Source organism: Salminus brasiliensis, chromosome 21 (assembly GCF_030463535.1).
Source record: "Salminus brasiliensis chromosome 21, fSalBra1.hap2, whole genome shotgun sequence".
NCBI classification, from domain to species: Eukaryota; Metazoa; Chordata; class Actinopteri; order Characiformes; family Bryconidae; genus Salminus; species Salminus brasiliensis.
The window spans coordinates 27944550-27960387 of NC_132898.1; the positions used below are offsets into that span (position 1 = coordinate 27944550).

The window sequence follows — 15838 nt, forward strand, 5'->3', positions numbered from 1 at the left end:
AGTAATTAATTCATACTAAATGTAGAATTAAAAGATGAAACAGTATATGTGGACAACTGAAATCCATGTTTAATTAGAAGCAAGTGTGAACAAACCTCCATAACAACATTCACTCAGTCTTTAGCAAGGGACATCCTGCAGTACCGCTGGATTTTTAAACCCTATGTGAAACGCATACTCATATTTGTGAAAAGTAATGATTGAAATGATTAAAAAGTAGAAATGTGTGTAGTTCAGTAGTTCAGGTGTTCTCTCTCAAATGTTCTTGAAAAGCTCAGGGACAATGTAGTCTTTAAGGTCTCCATCAATGAGCCCGGTGCCATTTTTATGAATGAACCAGCAGGGCACAGTTTCTCCATTCTTCGCATCCTTTCTGAAGTCTCTCTGCCAGCCCCTGTTTACACAAAGTGACACATATCACCGTTATCACTGCAAGTGATGGGATGGAAAGCATTGGAAGTCCCACTAATTAGCACTGTGCAAACTGAATGGACACATTTCAGGCCTTGAAATGCTAGTTTTACTAGTTTTAGCTATACAACAAACTTTTGGCCATACAAATAACATGATCATACATGATCGTACAGAATCAGGCACCATTCATACAAGTCTATCTGAGAAGGTGTGATGAAACTGCATTTGTGCAAAACCACTTGGTGGACATAAGCCTATATTTCCTGTTAACTACAGTAGTTTCTAAGCTTCAGCTCAAAGCTAAAGAGGAATTACCAAACAGGAATTTGATGCTCTAAAGACATCTGCTGTAAATCTCAGTGGTTTTCAAGGATTTGGAATAATACAATTGGCTAAATTGGCTAGCAGATGCCTGTGCCAGCCAGCACCACATTAAAGTGATGTGGGGACAGAGCTTGAGCCATCTACCCACCTGGAGAAAGCAAGGCCAATTGTGCTCTCTTGGGCTCTGGCTGCTGAGACAGGCAGCATGACCCAGAATTCAAACCAGCGATCCTCAGGTTATAGTGATAGCATCTTAGTCTGCTGAACCACCAAAGGCCCTAAAGAACACTTTTTTAATGGTTTAATGTTTTTGTCTGTATTTACCTGGTCACGGTAAGCCTATGTCCCTTCACAAACATGGTGGCATCAGGTTTGTCTGGGTCCTTGCCCTGGAAGAGGTCGCTAACTTCAAATTTTATGCCATGGAAAAACTGTCCTGAGAGAGAAAAACATCTATAATTCTAAGACTGCTGGTTCACCTGTATGAAGTCAACATATACATGTTCTCAAAATACACTTGGAACACACTTAAAATATTTTATAATTGATTTTCTAGGCTATAATAGTAAGCATTAACAATGGGAAACATCTTGTAAAATGATCAGTAGACGTTTGTTTTGACACTGGAGCCAAAAACACAAATTGGATGCTATGAAATATTAATACTGTGAACACTAAGCAGATCTTTGGCTTTGATATTATTGGTTATGACGCACTTTAAAAAATAAATAAAGTATTGGTGTTGAACTTGTATTTCCCACTTATCCATTTAATGGTCTTACCAATCAGGCCATGGACACTTTGTGAAAGGAGGTGACTGTCCAGCATGTAGAAACCCAGGTAATCCTGGTGGTAGGGGTGCTTCACCCATACTTTATGCAGGATGATAACAAACTTCACAGAGTTCCTCAGGGTCACTGTTAGACTGTGATCTTTGGTTACCTGTAGCTCCATGCTGGAACAAGGAGAAAGTGAAAGTTGTTCATATGGTCAGAAAACATACACTCTTAGTATCTCATAAATAGCCCAGTTGTTCATAACAAATACTGTACTTTACTGCAGTGTTTTGTAGTGGATCTTAGTCTGAATACCCAGGGCCTTGTTTTGCACTGTAGGAAGACCTACTTCTAAATCAGTTTTGAACTGCTTGATAGCCCAGATGCTACAGCCAGCCTCGCTAACCAAAAAGACACCTTACAGTAATTAAAAGTTTTAATTTGTGGATCACGTACCCAGAGTTGGGAGCTTGTATAAAACAAACAGTAGGCCAGATCTGCTTAGGAACTGGATTAAGAACCTGTATAATGCAATTAGACAGCAGGAACACTCACTCACTTTAGGCCCTTGAAAGTTGAGGTTTTTGACCAGATAAGATCTTCATGATTTCCCTGCTCAGATACCAGGATCTCTCGTGTGGTCACCATCAATCTGATATCAAACTTTTCGTGAATTATTCCAAAGCGCCCAAAATAGGTGTGCCTCTTGCTCCCAGGTTCCTCTTTCTTGTCCCCAATAGTTTGTCCATTTACCACGAAAGCTGTAGAATTTAGAGAAGAATTTAGAGAATTCATCAATTGTAAGACCTTTCACATGAATGTTATGTGTGTGTTGTGCAGATCTTAACCTTAGCTAACCTTCTTCTACTTTTCAAACACATGTTTACCTGTGAGTGGATCTTTCACCAGGTTGAAGATGGTGCCTGGTTTGTCATCAGTATTGAAGCAGAGAGCATCCTTCAGATCAGGAATTTCAATGATGAAGTGTGGATCTCCATCAACTAAGAAGTATGAAGAGAGATTTCATCATATAATCATATAATCAAATAATCTTCATACGGTATCATCCTAAATAAAATCTTACCTAAAAATGCCTGAGCATGGCTATGCAATGCAATGGGAATGGGATGTGCATCATAGTCAAAATCTAGGTAGACAGAAGAATTGCATCTGTCAGTGTTTAGAAAACATATTATGACAAAATCATGAACAACTATTCACTTATCAAACACATTCTTACCCGCTGAAGGTATGTTCTGTCTCTGCTCTGTGAACGAAACAAGAATACAAGTGTGGTCAACATCATTGTCAACCTTTCCCTAGTAAAACAACAATAGTAGCTAAGTGGAGATTAAGGGTTTAAACTGAACAAAGGTCAGTGCTTGCATATGGAAGGGTATGGCTGTGTGCTAAATACATACTGGTGGTACGTAAAATTAGCATTAATCTATTACTGGACAAAAATGTATTTGGAACTGTGGATGCCAAATATGCTCCAAAACATTTTAGTGACATGTAGTCAGAATTAAATAGAGTGAATTAAATTAAGGGTTTAAATGAGATAATAAATAATCAAAATATAGTCTATATTGTTTCATTTATAATTCTTTGTGAATTCTAAGAGAACATATCATTAACCATACCCTCAGACAGCTTGTCCGCAATGAGCATGTCCTCTGGCTTTTCATCAGTAGGAGGCTTAGTGACCACCATGGAGGTGAGAGGAGTGACGAAGTTGTACCTCAGTGACAAGTCCAAGGCTTCTGCTGTGATATTCTCACTTTCTTCAGGTGTACACTTGTCTCTATGAAATTAACTCATTATTAGCATTTCATGCAAACATGCTACACATGCACTGACTGTTCCTAGTTGGAAGGCCAATTACCCATTCCCTGTTCATGTAAACTCCACCCAACACCAGGAGGGTGAAGACTAGCATACATGTGTCTCTTTTGACACGTGAACCCAGCCACTGCCTCTTTTCAAACTGCCGCTGATGCAGCAACTCAACAGCCAGCACACAAAGTGGAAAGTGGCACGGCTCTCCAGCCCTAATACAACAGCTAACAGACGCCTGTGCTGACCAATATCACACGAGAAAGTGCCATCAACCCACACCTGAGAGAGCAGGGCCAATTGTGTTCTCTTAGACTCCGGCTGCAGATGACAGTGCCTTAGTTTACTGGACCACTCAAAGCCCCCTCACTGGCCTATTTATCAGTGCCATGGAATTCTGCCATGCTGGTTTCCACTGTAGTTTATACTGCAATAAAAATATTGCTTAAATGAAAGGAAACATCGTTTCAGTCTGACTTAATATGGCATTGTATCAGAAAACATGAAATGCTGACCTTTTATCTAGGAGCTGCTGAATGGTCAAATAAGCCCAGAGACGCTCAGTGAAGTCCCCAAAGATGTATTCTTGCTCAGGAAACATGAGTGCCCACTCCTCAACATTGGCCTGGCCCTGGACCAGAAAGTGCTCCTCCAGCTAAATTGAAATAAAAACAAAATCTACTAAGAATTTCACTAGAATTTGCAACTGAATTGAGTGTAACATGGAAAATCATCTGTCTTTCTCACCCCTTGGGCTGACACCTCGATAAGGAAGTTGTCCACTTCAAGCTCATTCAGTTGACCAGCGACCACAATCTCTGTGCCATTGAAAAGCTGCCTGAAGTGGTTGTTTGTTAAGGAATTCACCACACTGTCTGGGTAATGCAGATTCACTTCTAAAAGGAGAGGACTAGCCACCTCTTCGTAGAAACCCTTTGGGAAAATGTTACAATTTACAGTCAAATTCCCTATGTTGTTTGGTCTGGAGTGTCATTTGAATATACCAATTAAAACTGACATTCACAGCAGCATCGTAGCACAGTGACATCCACAGTACAGATATCATAGGGGAAATATAATTTTGTTTAATAATCAATTCTTCTCTTTAAACATTGCATATTGTACCTGTAGCTGAAGTACGGCATCAGATGCTTCATATATTCTGCGAGCCAAACCATCATTCTGCTTGGCCAGAACATCCAGGAATGTGTAGTCTACATCATAGCCAAAGCCCAAGCAGAAGAGGCTCATGTTTCCCCCAATGGCATTTCGGACATTTTCCTGGATCATGGGTAGTCGCTGCTCCCCTAAAACAATTAAAGCACACAGTTTATTTACAGTGGTGTCTAGGCAGAAGGAGGCAAACTAGCTCTTGCATTGATTTGGACTTCAAGAGCTGGACTGAAAGCCTTGCCAGATATAGTAATGAACAATTTAATTACAAAGTGACAGTGGAATTAATCAATTATGCCTTGACTTCCAGTTGGTGGACATTTAATTAAAAACACCACCCTGGGCCTTCTGGAAGTTCCAGATACATCACTGACTGTGTATGTGAAGTACAGTGGAATTATTACATTAGAAGATTTGCAGTTGCATTTTAGAGATTTGATGACATTTTGTTTTGACACAGACGCACCAGAAGTGGGATCTCCATCAGTCAGTAGGATGATCATGGAAGCACTGTTGTCTGGGAGGGAGCTGTTTTTCTTGGCTGCAGTTAGCATGTCCACAGCATGCAAAACAGCTCCATTTATATCCGTCACTAGCAGAGAATAGAGACATTTATTTAGGTAGGACGTTACCTGAAAGCTGAACTTTGAGATTTCAGTAATTTTTATGAAAGGAATCGTGTAGGTCCATCTTGTTGTTGTACAGTTAGACGCTGTAGTCAACCTGTTTATGCAGAATTCATATTAGCCATCCTTTAGCCCTTAATCAGTGGTCACTTTCTGACCACAGAGTTGCTCTTGGCTGTATATTTATTGTCTAGCACTGACATGATTGTGTGTACTAATACTTGCTGGGGATGTGTATTGCCAAGAACCTGGCTCTGGCAATACTTTACACAAAGCGTTGGTGTTTTCCCCTTTGGGCTTTACCTTATGAATATTCATTTCAACTGTAAAACCTATGTAACTTAATGTTAGCTATTTTAATCTACAAATATCTTTCCCCTCTCTGTCTATATTTCACTTCCTGAATCTGTTGTTACAAATTAAAGGACCACTGCACAGTTTTGTGAGTTCAATTTAATGACATTTCATAAAAGTCCCAAGCAGCAGCAGTAATTTTGCTGCTAAACATATGTAATGGAGACTACTAATACAGTTACATGGCTGAGAAACAAGTTACAATCTAATACTTAGTATACTGTTACTTACTGTGCCTTGCTGTTACAGTTTCCACAAATTTCTTAGCTTCCTTTACATTTTCCTGGGATGCTTGGGTCAGTGATTGTCTCCAAAACTCAATGTTGTCATCAAATGTAACCAGTCCAAAGTAGTCTTCCTCATATAAGTCATCTAGGATGGTTGCTAGAGCTTCCTGAGTCTACAAAAAGAGTTATCCACAGCTCAAAGCAGTATATTGTATAACTATATTGTATATAGTAATTGTATTAACCACAATCCATCTTGATTTTGCATTTGAACTTATTCTAACCTGTTCCATCTTTTTTCCATACATGGATCCACTCCTGTCGATCACAAAAACTACATTCTTTGGCAGTCGTGGCAAATCAGCTGGAGCAAAGAAATGTACAAAGTATCCGTTCACAATCTAAAACACATAGGGAGGAAGATAATGAGTTAAGCAAACTGCATGTAACAGATTTGAATGCAAATATGGGTTAAAAAATAGATCCTTTCAAAACAGACCTGAATATCACCAATATTCTGTCCGCGGCTGACGTCATACGTAATAATGAAATCTCCGTCTATCAGTGTGCCATCACAGTCTGGACATTTCCTCTGCTGGTCCAGAGTTGGAGAGAATGATATGTGTGCCTGAAAAGAGGCAACATTACAGTATGTGATTTCCAATTTACAGTTTCCAGCACAGGCAGATTGGTTCTTGTGTGATATTGTGGCCTGCCTGTAGTAAGAACCTTTAAAGACCTATATATAACATTTTACCACAGAAAAACACAACAAGAACATTTCAAAACAGCTTTAGTCACTGAGCTTGAAATTATGAGCCTCACCATTTTGTCAGTAATGGTTTTCTCCACCAGTGGGATCAGTTCATTGGTGAGGAATGTGGCATTGGTGTCCAGGAATGCAATGCCTTGTGGCTCATAAACATCTGCAACAATCTGTAGGTAAGGACATGTAAATGTAATTGATTATGAGAGAAAGACTAAAAAAAAAACAAAAAACAAAGAGACAATTGTTAGTATTTCATTAGGACCTCAAAGTGTTGGACCAGTTGTTTGGGTTTGACCCTTATCATGATCTCATATTTGCCGAAGCGACGCTGAAGGAGCTCCTCATATGTCAGTGTGAACGTGACGCTGCTGTTGGCGGCGATGTTCACAGACACTGAAAACTTCTCCATCTTTCTGCCAGAGGCTCTGAAAAGAACAATGTGAATATTACAGAGGCAGAATAAACAGTCCTGTAATTCTAAGTGTGTTCTGTCCCTCACTTACTTGACCAGGCCTGCGGTCTGTCCAGAAGACACAGCATTTTCATACTGCTCCTTTGCCTTCTCCTTTTCTTTGACCTCTCCCAAATATGTCTGACCATCGATTTCCCTAAAATAAATAAATAAACAAACAGAGACAAGGCCCAAGGTTTGCTTTTTGTGAACCATAATACACCATCACATATTCCAGAAAGCATAAGACATGCAATATATATATATATATATATATATATATATATATATATATATATATATATATATATATATATATATATATATATTAAACTGTGATTCATTGTGAGTCATTCTTAAATTCATTAGTCACTTTTTATGGTCAGTATAAATGGAGCATTACTGACATGCTGAAGTTGGTGATGAATGCTGTCTTGGGCAACTCCACCTCAAAGAACACTTCCTGTGAGACGTTGGCCTTGTTTAGAGCTGTGGAGGTCATGACAGTGTGGGCGAAACGAGACGCCACCTTGCAGTCTATCTTAACACTCTGGACCTCTATCTGAGAGAGAACAGAAAATACAGATGTGAGTTATTTGATCCGATGTCTGATGAGTGAGTGCATAGATTATTTATCACATTTCCAGCCCCAACAGTCTGGAGAGTTTAAACTTACTTTAATTAGCTAGTTAGCCAGTTTTGAAATTTGATTGGTCAGCTGGATCTAGGATTGTGATTGGCTTCTTGGATCCGGTGCTCAGTAGTTGGATGTGTTTCTGTGATTAGCTAACATTCTCATTCATTCTGATTTGCCATTTTAATACGGCAATCTGATTGGTCAGTTAAATGCTTTACTCTGATTGGCCATCCAGAAATCTGGTCAGTTGAATCTTACAGTCTGATTGAACAGTGGAACCCTGTGCTCTAGTTGATTCCAGCAGTCTTACTGGACAAGTGACTTACTGCAGTCTGGTTGACTAATTGAGTCCTGCAGTATGATAAGCTGATTTTCGTGCTCTGGTTGGCCAGTTAATAAAAGGGTTCTAATTAGCTAGATGAAACATGTACTCTGATTGGTTCATTTGATCCAAACTATATTTTACCACGGACACAATTTTCTTACCTTATTGCTGGTTATTTCTTGTTCCTGTAGAAAAAACACAAACCGTAAAAATATTAGCATGCCTGAGATTAGGACAACAGTCCAGCAGAGTGAGCTAACTCCAGACGTGCCTTTTGCAATGGAAAATTAGGTAATGTTACTAAAATATCCCTAAATACCTCATACCTCATTCCTTAGGGTAGAGAAACATCACATGGATGCAGTCTGGCAAAAAGGATCTAGCTAACACAGACCTATCGAAATATTTCCAGAAATATGTTTTTTACAGGTAGCATAACTTGTATGTATGAATGTATGATAGCTTAAAGTACTGCAAAAGGTTTACATACAGTACTGTAGGCTTTATCCAGTTTTCCCCAGCTTGAGCCCATTTACTGAAAAGGCAAACTTGCTGTTCATACAGAGGCTGCTTTTGTTGTGTGGAGGTAATCACTGATTCATGAGAATGTGTTTACACATAACCCCATTTCACAGAGTTTGCTTATTTGGTTAGCAAAATATGTGCTATATTTACTAAACAGAGATTCATTCAACAATAAAAAAACAACATGTAGTAAGTAAGGATGTTACTATAGAAAGTGTCTTGTTGTCATTTAAGCCTAAATGATTTTAGCAGCAGTTGCATTCTGTCCTTTTATATTTAAACAAACAATGTTAGGTCTAACTGAAAGAGATGACTGACCTAACTTGACTTCAGCACAATTCTCAGGTGATTGCTACCTCATTCCTCAAGTCAGATATTTAATACCATGGATCTCTGAGGCAGAGAGGACTACACAGTTCAGTTATGTAACAAGAAAATATTATCACAGGTTACGGATTTAAGACAAGAAGTCAGACATAACCTTCAAAAAAGTCCAGAATAGTGCATTTGAATAAGCAAGGTCAGCTTTATATAGACTAGGAAAATTTTATGAAAAAATATTATTTTCTATAAAAAATATATAAAAAGTCTCTGTCAGACTCTATAAGAGACCAGTTGGATAACGTGACTAACATTTTCACCATGTATATTGTCATTTAATCACTGCCAAATGTTATCAGGTAAATTACTCTTATAATAAATTGAATTTACAGGATAATACCCTTTTTAAACTGTTACAGTTATTGAGATGTCAGTAATTTAGTATATTTTAATGTCAAATGGTGCACTGTAGATTTTTTTTATATATTATGGTAAAACAATGTCAATAAATTTCTGCAAGGGCTATTTTGCCTTACAATATCCGGCCTGTATATCTCCACCACCATTATTTTAGTTTATTTGCAGTTAAAAAAAAAACAATGACATAATATACACAAGTTAAGTTCACAGAAAACATCAAATAACCAAAAACATTTATATTATATATATTATTTTTATTTGTAAAGTTAATATTTCCATGTTAACTAAGCACTAGCATTACAATTAAAAATATAAGCAAACATAAATTTAGACAACACATAGGAAAAGAGTTACAATACATTTGTTAAATTGTCTTTTAAGCATCTTGTGATCCCTCGATTCCCTCTAGAAGTTAGAAATTTCAAACATTAATCTCATAAATAGTACAAATCTGAAGTTTCTGAAATAGAGAAGCAGATGTCATGTATAAATCTGTCCTATTAAAACGTTTCTGGACCTTTTTGGAGCTTTTTAGAGGCATTTACTCTTCTGATGTCTGGTTCCTATCACCCCTATTATGAACAAATCTGACGTTTCAAAACATTTATCTAAAAATGAAGCATTTCACATCAAATCACTCTAATTTACATAAAACCTCTCTTCACTCTGAATAACATATTGATGAATTAATTATGCAGGACTTTTGGAAAGTCAGTGTAATTACCCTTTAATTGTACAATCACGACATCCCTTATTTCAATCCTAGAGTGACACACCCAGGAGAGCTAATATCCACTCATAGATAAGGTTTTGTTTTGGATGATATTAAGATATGAAACAGATATTGAACCTTCAGACTCACATCTTATTTACAGAAGAGGTACTTCAAGATACAAACCTTTGAAATATTTCCATTGCTCCTAACAATTATTTATGGGATATTTATTTGGTTCTTTAGAAAACCAAAAGTGGTGCATCTATGCCAAGGCTTTAGAAATCCTCTTTAATGAGCCAAACATGGTGCTTCTATGTTTTTGCTCCAGAGAACCCTTTCTGGGACATTAAAACTCTATGATATGGATATTTACATAATGTTCAAGCAACCTTACCGGTTCTTCTGTCGGCTCATGATGGCGATGTTGATGAGGAACATGAAGACCTGGAGGCCCATGTCGCTGAGCTGTAACACATATGCAGACACACAAACTGAGCAGCACACCAGTCCACACTCCAGACATGATGACTCCTGAGATCAACTCTGACTTCAGTCCTTGCTGCTGGAGTCTTTAAATGAATATGTGTGTGTGTGTTTGTGTCTTGGGGTGAGTGAAAGTGGGAGGGTGAAAGAGAGCAATGAATGAGTCAGTGTGTTTTTGGTACTGGACCGCTGCCAGTGGAACTTGTGTACTCATGGTCCTGTATCTCAAGTGGACATGGTTCTTTAAATCACTCACTCCTTAAAGAACTAGTTTGAATGTGCTATAGTGGCTAACAGTCACCAGCAGCTGGAAGCCACCAATTTGCACTGTGTCACTGGCACAATGCTACTTACCTAATATTGATGCTTTCCAACTGATGGTTTCTCTAACCTCCTGAACCCCGGATTTTTCCTTGGTGTGCATTTTCTCCTATTTGGGATTAGTAGGACCTAATATAGACCTAGTATAAACACTAAACTAAGTCTTTGTACAGGAAGTTGGTTTTGCCTCATATGCGGCCAACGAGTCAACATTTTAAAGTTTCAGTGCAGAGAAGTAGAAATGTAATGTTCCCATATCAAGATGCAGGGCCTTCAGAGGTTAAATCAGGGCTTTGCAAAGCTTCTGTGTCCAGGGACCCCTTACTGTGAACCATCATCTTTATTGGACGGGGGCTCTTCTTTAGTGAAGCACAGCCTTTAGCTTCCAACGCCCTGCCTAGACCCTCTGTTCACCTTTCCTGACAACCTTCAGTTGTTTATTTCCAGGTGAAAATGTTCCCAGATTTACAGTGTGATCTCTGGAACCTCCTCCTTTAAAAGGACTCTGGGCCTTTGGATCCCAGGCCTCAATGTAAATGTAATTAATTAATTAATTATGGATCTAATGTAACTGACTTATGTGTTACTGTGTTGTTTTTGGCTGCCATGTATTGCCCCATATCTGGGGCAAAGAAAAATCAGTCTAGGCTGAAGTAATCCTTATCATTTCAGTAGAAATGGGCAGGGCTAAAAAGCAGCGGAGTAAATAGGTAAATATATGTGCATGGATTTTTTTGACATCACATTCAGCTTAGCCAGTTTTTAGTATCATTTCCAAATATATGGAATTGGGAAGTGGAAGAACATATTGAAACTTTAACAATATTTACATACTACAATGAACTCTTTTGATACAGAAAATTGAAAAAAGGGGTTTTCCATAAAACACTTTTCACTATGTTAAGAGCCATTACCTGTTTTAATACAGAGCCTCTTTTGTTGTGTTTACATAATATCAGATTCACAAGAATGTGTGCCCTGCACACAGAACCACATCCAACAGAACTTGGTTTTGGTTTTTGGCTGAGTAACTTCTACAGATCCGCTCATTTAACAAGAAATGCCTCAATTCCTGGTAGAGTTTCTTGGTAAATGCAGAAAGAGTCCAAGAGGGAGAGGCTGGAAATAAATAGGTCTGAATGTTTTTCTTGTGCAGCCAAGGCTTTCAGACTTGAACTAAGCCAAGCTGGAATCACTCAGAGGTGTGTGTGTGTTAGTGTTTGCCCACCCCTCCCACTTTAACTAGACTGAAGTCACATATGACGTAATTTTTAAGGGGAAAACATTCATAGATGGCAGGAATCGTCTAAACATGCTACCATCTTCTGTATTTGAGTTCTTTCCACCTGTGAGAGAGCCACCCAAATGGCTCCATATTTTTAGGCACTCACAGCACTGTCATTACTTTTGCACACACCACATTTAATGTTTCATTTTTGGAACAAGTTAAGCAACTTAACGGAAATTATGCTTAAATTTGTGCTTTAGACATGTGTTCAGTGAAGAGGATGTTAACTCATTTACACTTAGAAACTCGACACAACAACAAATAATGCTTTAGTATATATATTCAAGCTTATTTTACCTTAAATATATTGACACGTTCAGTATAAATATGATACTGTTTATATTATATATATTATTTATAGTGAGAAACTAATTAAAACTTTAGCATGGCCACTATTTACTATTTATAAGTTCCAGAAAATATAATTATTTTAAATTAGAAAATCAATAAATACATATCATTTGTACAAGCTGCTCAAACACTCAAGACTGTACCTATTACCAGCAAGGACACACTGGATGGTCCAACGACCCACTCCTCAATTCCACTCCAGCCTCTCTGGTTCAGTTGAAATCTGGCAACCCTAACTAGGATAAGTTCTTCAGTTTGAAACTGTGGAGGAACCTCTGAAGGTACTTTGAGGTACCATTGAGGGATCTTTCTGCGAGGTTCCTCAAAGCACCTTAAGAGGCTCCTCCACAGTTTCAAACTGAAGAACCTCCAAATGTTCCTCAAGGATCTTGTACTTTTAACAGCATGGTGGTGTTTACAGATCAGAAACTCAACCTAAATGAGCCCCATTGGTAGGCAAGAACACTAAGCACGAAAAGTGCAGTATTTTTACGGTCCACCTTAAACGATGCAGCAGCTGCTAGTAGCTCCATTTAAGGTGGAGCGGAGCTTGCTCTAAGGAGCCAGCCTCTCTGTCTTGTTAGCTAGCGCTGTGCTACTCACCTCCAGCTCCCTCTGCAGTCTGTACAGACCATGCTAGCTAGCTAACTCCGTCTTCCCACCCACGACCTCACCCAACCCAAAGCCGCTCTTCACGTCTCTGTTTTCTGCTGGCGAGGTCCAGCAACAGGTTGGACTTGTGCAGCGGATGATCCCCATTCATTCTCCATAAAATCAGCAGAACTCGGTCGTGGGGCAGTGTGAGACACCCAGTCTTTCGTGGTCTGCTACGACGTTAAGGGTCCTGTAGTGTTAACAAGGCTAATGTTTTGCTAATGGTGGCTGAGTAGATGCTGCAGAGCGCGCGCGCACTCACCCTCAATTCAAATTCAAAATTTAACGGACGAGTCAACGGTTCAAACGGCCGTTGGAGCGGCTGCTAGTAAAAGGCCCCTATTGTTTTATACCCTAAAACTTATATATTTTTATTAGAATTATAATAATAGTGATGATATTAATATTAATATAGACTTACAATGCTTATAATATCTTTTTAAAGTAAGTATACAGTCAATTTAGCTGTTTCACATATATTCGCCATATAGCCTGGTGTCCAACATAGTTTAGCATAGCTAATGTTATCTAAGTTAGCTTAATACAGACGTTATAATTATTTATTTTTATTTTAGGTGTGTGGAGTATCATTGCAAGACAACTAGCTTACATAATACAATTGGTAAGGTTTTTTTTTAAATGTATTTTACATAAAAAGTATGTAAGTATGTAAAAAGTCTCTATTCTCAGTAGTTAGCTAGCTAGCTAGTATAGCTAGCTAGAGTAAGCAGTTCCTCAGCATCCCAGTCTAATATCTAACAATGTAGCTATTAGCTACCTTGCTATATGGTCTCATAATTGGGAGATGAAATTAATTAAACAGTAAAATAAGTATTTTTAATGCAAAAAAAAAAAATCAAATTTTTTTGTTTCAGTTACGCAAAGCAAATTTCTGACAACAGTAGCACTAACTATATATTACATGAGTGTTGTTACTCAAACCTTGTACTACCAAAATGTACAAGATGCTGAAAAACGTTGGAGCATCTTTGTTGGTCCATTCATCATGAGTTGTTAACACAATTTAAAGGTAATCTGCCAGGTTCAAATAATAATTATGTAAAGACAGAAATGGAGATCATGGAGACTTGTTAGACCTTCTGATTTAAGTTTTTAACTTGCATTTGAGAATTTAAAAGATGTGTCCCTTTCAGGCCCTGCACCCAATACAACAGACATAATTGATCATTCCCATTGCAACAATGTTCAATAGTATTTAGAGTTGTTTGTCAAAAGTATAAAAAATGTTGTAAAGTTAAATGCTGTATTGCGACATCTACAGTTTAATATAGGTATAACTTTCTATACAGGACTTTTCTAAATGTTATGGTCCATTGCAATGGACAGTGGATCTTGATCTGCATTGTTTTTATCTACTAGTTCCTCTGTGCTGATACAAATATACAAAGTTTTGTTCTGTCGGCGACAATATGCTGTTTTATGTGTAGTTTAATGCAAATATTTAGGCACCCCTGGTTAAATGATGTGTTTTGCTAAATGTCTAAGTACCAGAAGTGTGTTTGTTGCGAAGGATGTGTATTTATTTTAACTTAAAATAAAAAATGTCATTTAATTTGACCATGGGTGCCCAAACTTTGGTGTAAGACTGTATGCTAAATAGTATATACAGTGTTTCCCAACTCCAGTGCAAAACTAAATAAGGACTGGATTTGGTAAATACTGCAGTAAACAAATGGAAAGATTCTCAATCTGAGTATAGGACATTTTTTAGGGTTAGAGTTTTTAACATCTTGCATTTTTTTAAATAACTTGTGGAGGTTTATGAAATTACACTAAAAAGATAACCTGAATAGAATTAAACACTAAATTAAAATAAAAATACTTCTAAAAATGTTCCTCTAATGTGTGAATGTCCACATGTAAAAGCAATTTTTTATATTTTGTGAGATTCACTGGTACTAGGTCATTTAAAGCGTTAATATCTAATTTAAAATCTGTTTTGAAAAACATTGGAAATTGATCATTAACAAAATCAATTAAATGTGCTGAATAACTGACAGAACTGCAGTGGAACATAGGAACTGACATTTTTTATGCACTCTTGTTCTAAAATAAAATGCTAGACTGTAAAATTGATAAGTCATAAAGCAGTACATATTCTGTCACTAAAGTAAAGTAAAATTACAAACAAAACAGGAATGAGAGACTCATTTAAACTCAATTAAAATAGGCAGTGTGTATGTGTATCCTTGTATTTTTTGAGTGACAAGTATTCCCTGGATGTGTAACAATTTGAACTGTGAGAATGTCACATCAACACCATGTTTTCTTGCCTGTGTTTAGTGTAAGGTGTGTTGATGTGGGAGATCTTTGTGGTGTGCTTGGCCTCTTTAGCCCTGATTAAACAGCTGTGTTGTGTTCCCCTTGGGCTGGGGGCAGGCGCGTTGACCCGGATCGTGTCGGAAGTTCAGGAGTTGAGCTGGATTTGAGCCGGGGCGTCAGGGGGACCCGCAGGGCGGCCAGGCTTTTCTGAGGCCTAGTAACTCATAACAGATGGGCTCAATGTGGAGACATGGATATAATAAGGTAAATATATATAGGCCTATATGTATATTTGTATATACTATATGTATAATATATATTATTGTGTGTGTGTGTGTGTGTGTGTGTGTGTGTATGTCCTTGTCTGCATATTTTTTCTTTGCCTCATCCTAAACTTGCATGATTACTTTCAATTCAGCTTGCTTTTAACTTGCATGATTGCTTTCAATTCAGTACTTTTTGAAAATCCTCATTTCTTTTTAGTGACTGTAAGAAAAGTGTTTATGGTACTTATACCACATTTTGATTTATCACAAAAATATAATCATACCATAATTTGATTCAC

General features: G+C 37.8%; 1 protein-coding gene across 3 annotated transcripts; it reads right to left on the minus strand.

Moving 5' to 3' along the window:
* Positions 1 to 54: 54 nt before the first annotated feature.
* Positions 55 to 12637, minus strand: itih3a.2 (inter-alpha-trypsin inhibitor heavy chain 3a, tandem duplicate 2). 3 transcript variants are annotated; one of them, XM_072666451.1, is made up of 21 exons: positions 10288 to 12636; positions 8074 to 8097; positions 7358 to 7512; positions 7003 to 7107; positions 6762 to 6924; positions 6556 to 6666; positions 6230 to 6358; positions 6015 to 6131; positions 5735 to 5903; positions 4990 to 5115; positions 4476 to 4657; positions 4098 to 4283; positions 3866 to 4005; positions 3158 to 3318; positions 2755 to 2781; positions 2599 to 2661; positions 2402 to 2515; positions 2074 to 2275; positions 1521 to 1693; positions 1063 to 1174; positions 55 to 394 (listed from the first exon to the last, which is right to left on the minus strand). In XM_072666451.1, exons 1-21 carry the CDS (start codon positions 10414 to 10416, stop codon positions 256 to 258), a joined length of 2727 nt encoding a protein of 908 aa, XP_072522552.1. In that variant the 5' UTR covers positions 10417 to 12636; the 3' UTR covers positions 55 to 255. The 3 variants fall into 3 exon arrangements, with proteins under 3 accessions (XP_072522552.1, XP_072522553.1, XP_072522554.1); XM_072666452.1 differs by lacking the exon at positions 55 to 394 and having other exon boundaries at positions 1068 to 1169; positions 10288 to 12637; XM_072666453.1 differs by lacking the exons at positions 55 to 394; positions 1063 to 1174 and having other exon boundaries at positions 1618 to 1693; positions 2070 to 2275; positions 10288 to 12637.
* Positions 12638 to 15838: the final 3201 nt, after the last annotated feature.

What these genes read in the sequence shown, in the direction of transcription:
- itih3a.2 (XM_072666451.1), bottom strand. Translation starts at nt 10,416, where the DNA reads ATGTCTGGAGTGTGGACTGGTGTGCTGCTCAGTTTGTGTGTCTGCATA. An exon ending in CCATGCTCAGGCATTTTTAG is followed by an intron (nt 2,516 to 2,598) that starts GTAAGATTTTAT and finishes CATACTTCTTAG; the next exon opens with TTGATGGAGATCCACACTTC. An exon ending in CATAGGCTTACCGTGACCAG is followed by an intron (nt 395 to 1,062) that starts GTAAATACAGAC and finishes TTGTGTAAACAG; the next exon opens with GGGCTGGCAGAGAGACTTCA.